The sequence below is a fragment of the Oncorhynchus masou genome, unplaced genomic scaffold (genome assembly GCF_036934945.1).
Source record: "Oncorhynchus masou masou isolate Uvic2021 unplaced genomic scaffold, UVic_Omas_1.1 unplaced_scaffold_459, whole genome shotgun sequence".
NCBI classification, from domain to species: Eukaryota; Metazoa; Chordata; class Actinopteri; order Salmoniformes; family Salmonidae; genus Oncorhynchus; species Oncorhynchus masou.
This window is the reverse complement of record NW_027010985.1, coordinates 522,166-530,241: the sequence shown is the minus strand read 5'-3', so window position 1 is coordinate 530,241 and position 8,076 is coordinate 522,166. Positions and strand designations below refer to the sequence as shown.

Sequence of the window (8,076 nt, the reverse complement as noted above, 5' to 3'; positions counted from 1 at the left end):
GAGGGAGGGATGGGGGTAGGGGGAGAGGAAGGGAGGGAAGAAAGGAGTGGGGGAGGGAGAGAGGAGGGATGGGGAGAGGGAAGAAAGGGGGAGGGAGGGGGAAGTGGAAGGGAGAAAGGGGAGGGAGAGATGGTGGGTGGACTTGCACAATGCAGTCATTTCTGTTTATTTAGTTTCCTGCACTCTTTGTTAGACTGTTTTTGAAGGTTTCATATTTTTCATTGAACACCTCACCATCACCCTCACCCCACCCTCACCATCACCCTCACCATCACCCCACCATCACCCCACCCTCACCATCACCCTCACCCTCACCCTCACCCCACCATCACACTCACCATCACCATCACTCTCACCCTCACCCCACCATCACCCTCACCCCACCATCACACTCACCATCACACTCACCATCACCCTCACACTCACCATCACCCTCACCATCACCCTCACCATCACCCCACCATCACCCTCACCATCACCCCACCATCACCCTCACCCCACCATTACCCTCACCATCACCCCACCATCACCCTCACCATCACCCCACCATCACCCTCACCATCACCCCACCATCACCCATCACACTCACCATCACCCTCACTCCACCATCACACCCCACCCTCACCCCACCATTCACCCCACCATCACCCATCACCCCACCATCACCCTCACCCTCACCATCACCCCCCATCACCCCCACCATCACACCATCACCCCACCATCACCCTCCCATCACCATCACACCATCACCCCACCCACCCTCACCCTCACCCCACCCCACCCTCACCATCACCCCACCATCACCCTCACCCATCACCCCCCATCACCCTCACCCCACCATCACCCCACCATCACCCTCACCATCACCCTCACCCCACCATCACCATCACCCTCACCATCATCACCATCACCCCACCATCACCCTCACCCCACCATCACCCCACCATCACACTCACCCCACCATCATTCACCATCACCCTCCCCACCATGTCACCCCACCATACCCTCACCCCACCATCACCCTCACCCCACCATCACCCTCACCCCACCATTACCCCCATCACTGGTTCATCACCCCACCATCACCACACACCTGTTCCACCATCACCCTGGTTCCATTGCCATCAGACACCCCACTGTCACCATCACCCCACTGGTTCTGTTGCCATAGACACTGTTCCTGTTCCAGCATCACATGTTGCCATAGACACGGACTGTTCCAGCATCACTGGTTCTGTTGCCATAGACACTGACTGTTCCAGCATCACTGGTTCTGTTGCCATAGACACTGACTGTTCCAGCATCACTGGTTCTGTTGCCATAGACACTGACTGTTCCAGCATCACTGGTTCTGTTGCCATAGACACTGACTGTTCCAGCATCACTTGTTCTGTTGTCATAGACACTAACTGTTCCAGCACCACTTGATCTGTTGCCATAGACACTGACTAATCCAGCATCACTTGTTCTGTTGCCATAGACACTGACTAATCCAGCACCACTTGTTCTGTTGCCATAGACACTGACTGATCCAGCATGACTTGTTCTGTTGCCAGGGGTTCCATAGACATGTAGTGAAACAGCTGAGCTCTGGAAGGTTCTGATACAGTGGACCTGGGATACATGGTTCTGGTATATACAGTTGGAAGTTTACATACACTTAGGTTGGAGTCATTAAAACATGTTTTTCAACCACTCCACAAATTTCTTGTTAACAAACTATTGTTTTGGCGAGTCGATTAGGACATCTACTTTGTGCAGGACACACGCAGTTTTTCCAACAATTGTTGGCAGACAGATTATTTCACTTATAATTCACTGTATCACAATTCCAGTGGGTCAGAAGTTTACATACACAAAGTTTAAACAGCTTGAAAAATCCCAGAAAATGTCAAGGCTTTAGAAGCTTCTGATAGGCTAATTGACATCATTTGAGTCAATTGGAGGTGTATTTCAAGGCCTACCTTCAAACTCAGTGCCTCTTTGCTTGACATCATGGGAAAATCAAAAGAAATCAGCCAAGACATCAGAAAAGAAAATGTAGACCTCCACAAGTCTGGATCATCCTTGGGAGCAATTTCCAAACGCCTGAAGGTACCATGTTCATCTGTACAAACAATAGTACGCAAGTATAAACACCATGGTACCACGCAGCTGTCACACCGCTCAGGAAGGAGACGCGTTCTGTCTCCTAGAGATGAACGTTACTCGGTGCGAAAAGTGCAAGTCAATCCCAGAACAACAGCAAAAGACCTTGTGAAGATGCTGGAGGAAACAGGTACAAAAGTATCTATATCCACAGTAAAACGAGTACTATATTGACATAACCTGAAAGGCCGCTCAGCAAGGAAGAAGCCACTGCTCCAAAACCGCCATAAAAAAGCCTGACTACGGTTTGCAACTGCACATGGGGACAAAGATCGTACTTTTTGGAGAAATGTCCTCTGGTCTGATGAAACAAAAATAGAACTGTTTGGTCATAATGACCGTTATGTTCGGAGGAAAAATGGAGAGCCTTGCAAGCCAAAGAACACCATCCCAACCATGAAGCACGGGGGTGGCAGCATCATGTTGTGGGGGTGCTTTGCTGCAGGAGGGACTGTTGCACTTCACAAAATAGATGGCAACATGAGGAAGGAAAATTATGTGGATATATTGAAGCAACATTTCAAGACATCAGTCAGGAAGTTAAAGCTTGGTCGCAAATGGGTCTTCCAAATGAACAATGACCCCAAGCATACTTACAAAGTTGTGGCAAAATGGCTTAAGGACAACAAAGTCAAGGTATTGGAGTGGCCATCACAAAGCCCTGACCTCAATCCCATAGAAAATTTGTGGGCAGCACTGAAAAGCGTGTGCGAGCAAGGAGGTCTTCAAACCTGACTCAGTTACACCAGCTCTGTCAGGAGGAATGGACCAAAATTCACCCAACTTATTGTGGGAAGCGTGTGGAAGGCTACCCGAAACGTTTGACCCAAGTTAAACAATATAAAGGCCATGCTACCTGATAGGTAGTTGAGTGTATGTAAACTTCTGACCCACTGGGAATGTGATGAAAGAAATAAAAGCTGAAATAAATCACTCTCTACTATTATTCTGACATTTCACATTCTTTAAAATAAAGTGGTGATCCTAACTGACCTAAGAAAGTGAATTTTTACTAGCATTAAATGTCAGGAATTGTGAAAAACGAGTTTAAATGTATTTGGCTAAGGTGTATGTAAACTTCCGACTTCAACTGTATGTAGATGAGATAGATTGAATAGATATGTAGCACATATAGGGTGGTTTCTGGTTCTCTCTTTTGTCTCTCTCCCTTTCTTTAGACACCCCAATGGTTAACTGTATATAAAAACATGCTCACTTTAATATATAAGTTAAACGTAGTTGTTTTTGTTGATGGATTGAGTGTTTTTGTGTGTGTGTTTATTTGAACAAAAGTGATCCAAAGCATGCTTGCTTCGGTACGAAAAACTGTGGTTGTGTCTGAAATATTTCAAGCCTACTGCTGACTAATCAAATCACATGTATTTATAAAGCCCTTCTTACATCAGCTGTTATCTCAAAGTGCTGTACAGAAACCCAGCCTAAAACCCCAAACAGCAAGCTAAAATGTACTAGCCATACTACATACGGATATACTAGTAAAACGCAGTATTAGACGTTAAACAAATATCAACATACTTGGCTCAAACGACAGGAAAGAAGCAGCGGACACTTGCGGCTGTTCGGTCACAGTTTCTGACGGACGTTTTATGGTGTTACACAACATACCGGTACGTCCATTTTCGTTTGTCAAACTGAACACAATGCTAGCCAGCAGCTAACAAAATGAGTTTGTTTTTGGCCAAATTGTCATGCAAAAGGGACATAGACGAGGTAATAAAAACTGTCGCTGAAAAGGTTTTAGTTCTTCGGTTTGGAAGAGATGAAGACTCGGTCTGCCTGCAGCTTGACGAGATTGTAAGTAGCTAACATTAGCATGTGTAGCTAGCTGGCTAACTAGCTAGCTCTACCAGCTAACTACTACAATATTGTGGCCAGTAAACATTGACATGCATGTCAGTCGTTACCAATATTTACACCAACACTGTCATTGTAAAAAAAAAAAAAAAGTTTGTCTGTCTGAATCGGAATGACAGTGTTGTCATTCTTTTGCCAGCTGTCCAAAACCTCCCACGATCTGAGTAACATGGCGTCTATCTACATCGTGGATGTGGACTCAGCTCCCGTCTACACGAGATACTTCGACATCAGCTACATCCCATCTACCGTCTTCTTCTTCAACGGACAACACATGAAGGTTGATTATGGGTGAGTGTTGAGAAGGAAGATGGCCTACAACTGGACTCGTGCGCTAGAATTCCACTGGTTGATTATACAGTCTTAGTTTCAGTGAGTTGTAACACACTCCCCTTTTAATGTCATAGTTGTGGGCACTCCTCATATTAGCTACAAACCATTTCCCCTTTGTAGGCCTATAGCTAAAACACTGTTGTCCCTATACAGGTCTCCAGATCACACCAAGTTTGTGGGCAGTTTTAAGACCAAACAGGACTTCCTGGATCTGATCGAGGTGATCTACAGAGGAGCTATGAGGGGGAAGATGATCGTCAAGAGTCCCATCGACCCTCAGAACATCCCCAAGTACGACCTGCTCTACCATGGGATCTAACCCTATCACGACCTGCTCAACCATGGGATCTAACCCTATCACGACCTGCTCAACCATGGGATCTAATCCCATCACGACCTGCTCAACCATGGGATCTAGATTTCACCACGATTCCCCACCCTTCAGTGCGGTTTCAAGCACCCTGGCTGCAGATCTTGTCTGGGGGGCCTTCAGCACGGTTTGAGCGCTCAAGCTGCCGACAATTCATGGGAAAAGAAAACGTCTGACCAGCACAGAACGGATTGGCCCAGCCTGGACAATTGTGGTATTGACGTTATCAAGAGACACCAGACGTAGTGTTTAGTGAAACTGTCCATAACGTGAGGTTTGATATTTCCGAGGGCAATAGATCTCTATAAGAGACACAGGTACATGTCAGAGTGGACAATCCTTTATTTCATACAATGAAGACTCGTTGACAGCTGGGCATTTCTTGTTGCCTCTTGTTTATAGTGGGAATGCTGAATCTAATTCATGTTTAGTGACGAGGTCTGACCCCTTTTGAAATGTGTTAATAAATGTGTCACTTCAAATAATGTTTGGTTTCATCTCTACTGTTTCACCACAATAAATCATTATCTGCTAAATACATGTAATAAGGCCATTCACAGTGCTGGAGATCCTTGTATTATCTAAGCCCAGGCATCACAGACAGTGCTGGAGATCCTTGTATTATCTAAGCCCAGGCATCACAGACAGTGCTGGAGATCCTTGTATTATCTAAGCCCAGGCACCACAGACAGTGCTGGAGATCCTTGTATTATCTAAGCCCAGGCATCACAGACAGTGCTGGAGATCCTTGTATTATCTAAGCCCAGGCAGTGCTGGAGATCCTTGTATTATCTAAGCCCAGGCAGTGCTGGAGATCCACAGCATCACACAGTGCTGGAGATCTTCACACACCTACTTTTGGTGTTCTAAGCTTCAGTGTTACTTGTGTTAACTGACATTTACCATGAGATATATTACCCAGACTTCCCACACCTACTCATTCTTCTCAGAGTCATCTACCCTCACTGAGTTGTGTGGTTACCATGAGATATATTACCCAGAGTTGTGTGGTGCATGAGATATATTACCCAGAGTTGTGTGGTGACCATGAGAGTGTTACAGAGTTGTGTGGTGACCATGAGATATATTACCCAGAGTTGTGTGGTGACCATGAGATATATTACCCAGAGTTGTGTGGTTACCATGAGACATTTTATTCAGATGTCATGACCATGAGAAATATTACCCAGAGTTGTGTGGTGACAAAAATGCATTACCCAGAGTTGTGTGGTGACCATGAAATATTACCCAGAGTTGTGTGGTGACCATATTACCCAGATATATATATTACCCAGAGTGTGTGGTGACCATGAGATATATTACCCAGAGTTGTGTGGTGACCATGAGATATATTACCCAGAGTTGTGTGGTGACCATGAGATATATTACCCAGAGTTGTGTGGTGACCATGAGATATATTACCCAGAGTTGTGTGGTGACCATGAGATAAATTACCCAGAGTTGTGTGGTTACCATGAGATACATTACCCAGAGTTGTGTGGTGACCATGAGATATATTACCCAGAGGGAATTGTTGATAAATGCTGTACATGTTCTATTATAGATAACATTTTATTTGTAAAAATGTGCAAAAAAAATGCATTTTACATAAATGTCTTTGTCATCTTACTACCTGTAAAATACTAAAGTATTTATCCACAATCTGCTGTCGACAAGTCCGACCCTGGAGTGTCTTAACAAAATGAAACTAAATATTTAGGATGACCTGGAGTGTCTTAGCAAAATTAAACTAAATATTTAGGATGACCTGGAGTGTCTTAACAAAATGAAACTAAATATTTAGGATGACCTGGAGTGTCTTAGCAAAATGAAACTAAATATTTAGGGTGACCTGGATGTCTTCCCACTGTACTCCTGGTGCTGTCAGTAAGGCCTGGTGATGCCTTCCCACTGTAAACTGGTATTTAGGATGACCTGGTGATGCCCTCCCACTGTACTCCTGGTGCTGTCAGGAGGCCTGGAGTGCCCTCCCACTGTACTCCTGGTGCTGTCAGTAAGGAGTGTCGATGCCCTAAACTGTACTCCTGGTGCTGTCAGTAAGGCTTGGCGATGCCCTCCCACTGTACTCCTTGCTGATGAGGCCTGGCGTGTCTTCCCACTGTACTCCTGGTTTCAGTAAGGCCTGGTGATGCCCTCCCACTGTACTCCTGGTGCTGTCAAATATTTAGGATGCCCTCCCACTGTACTCCTGGTGCTGTCAGTAAGGCCTGGTGATGCCCTCCCACTGTACTCCTGGTGCTGTAGGCCTGGTGATGAATTCCCACGTGTCTTTCTGGTGCTTAAAATAAATACTGATGCCCTCCCACTGTACTCCTGGTGCTGTCAGTAAGGCCTGGCGATGCCCTCCCACTGTACTCCTGGTGCTGTCAGTAAGGCCTGGCGATGCCCTCCCACTGTACTCCTGGTGCTGTCAGTAAGGCCTGGTGATGCCCTCCCACTGTACTCCTGGTGCTGTCAGTAAGGCCTGGTGATGCCCTCCCACTGTACTCCTGGTGCTGTCAGTAAGGCCTGGTGATGCCTCTCCCGTTGTGAGGTCTGATCTGTCCCACTGGTGCTGTCAGTAAGGCCTGGTGATGCCTCTCCCGTTGTGAGGTCTGATCTGTCCCACTGGTGCTGTCAGTAAGGCCTGGTGATGCCTCTCCCGTTGTGAGGTCTGATCTGTCCCACTGGTGCTGTCAGTAAGGCCTGGTGATGCCTCTCCCGTTGTGAGGTCTGATCTGTCCCACTGGTGCTGTCAGTAAGGCCTGGTGATGCCTCTCCCGTTGTGAGGTCTGATCTGTCCCACTGGTGCTGTCAGTAAGGCCTGGTGATGCCTCTCCCGTTGTGAGGTCTGATCTGTCCCACTGGTGCTGTCAGTAAGGCCTGGTGATGCCTCTCCGTTGTGAGGTCTGATCTGTCCCACTGGTGCTGTCAGTAAGGCCTGGTGATGCCTCTCCCGTTGTGAGGTCTGATCTGTCCCACTGGTGCTGTCAGTAAGGCCTGGTGATGCCTCTCCCGTTGTGAGGTCTGATCTGTCCCACTGGTGCTGTCAGTAAGGCCTGGTGATGCCTCTCCCGTTGTGAGGTCTGATCTGTCCCACTGGTGCTGTCAGTAAGGCCTGGTGATGCCTCTCCCGTTGTGAGGTCTGATCTGTCCCACTGGTGCTGTCAGTAAGGCCTGGTGATGCCTCTCCCGTTGTGAGGTCTGATCTGTCCCACTGGTGCTGTCAGTAAGGCCTGGTGATGCCTCTCCCGTTGTGAGGTCTGATCTGTCCCACTGGTGCTGTCAGTAAGGCTTGGTGATGCCTCTCCCGTTGTGAGGTCTGATCTGTCCCACTGGTGCTGTCAGTA

At 47.2% G+C, this 8,076-nt stretch overlaps 1 protein-coding gene across 1 annotated transcript; it reads left to right on the top strand.

Annotated features, from left to right (window-relative positions):
* The first annotated feature begins 1,199 nt into the window (after window positions 1-1,199).
* LOC135535198 (thioredoxin-like protein 4B) lies at window positions 1,200-5,211 on the top strand. Its single transcript, XM_064961902.1, has 3 exons — window positions 1,200-3,963; window positions 4,163-4,314; window positions 4,510-5,211. The coding sequence occupies exons 1-3, from the start codon at window positions 3,832-3,834 to the stop codon at window positions 4,673-4,675; spliced, it is 450 nt and encodes a 149-aa protein (XP_064817974.1). The 5' UTR covers window positions 1,200-3,831; the 3' UTR covers window positions 4,676-5,211.
* Window positions 5,212-8,076: the final 2,865 nt, after the last annotated feature.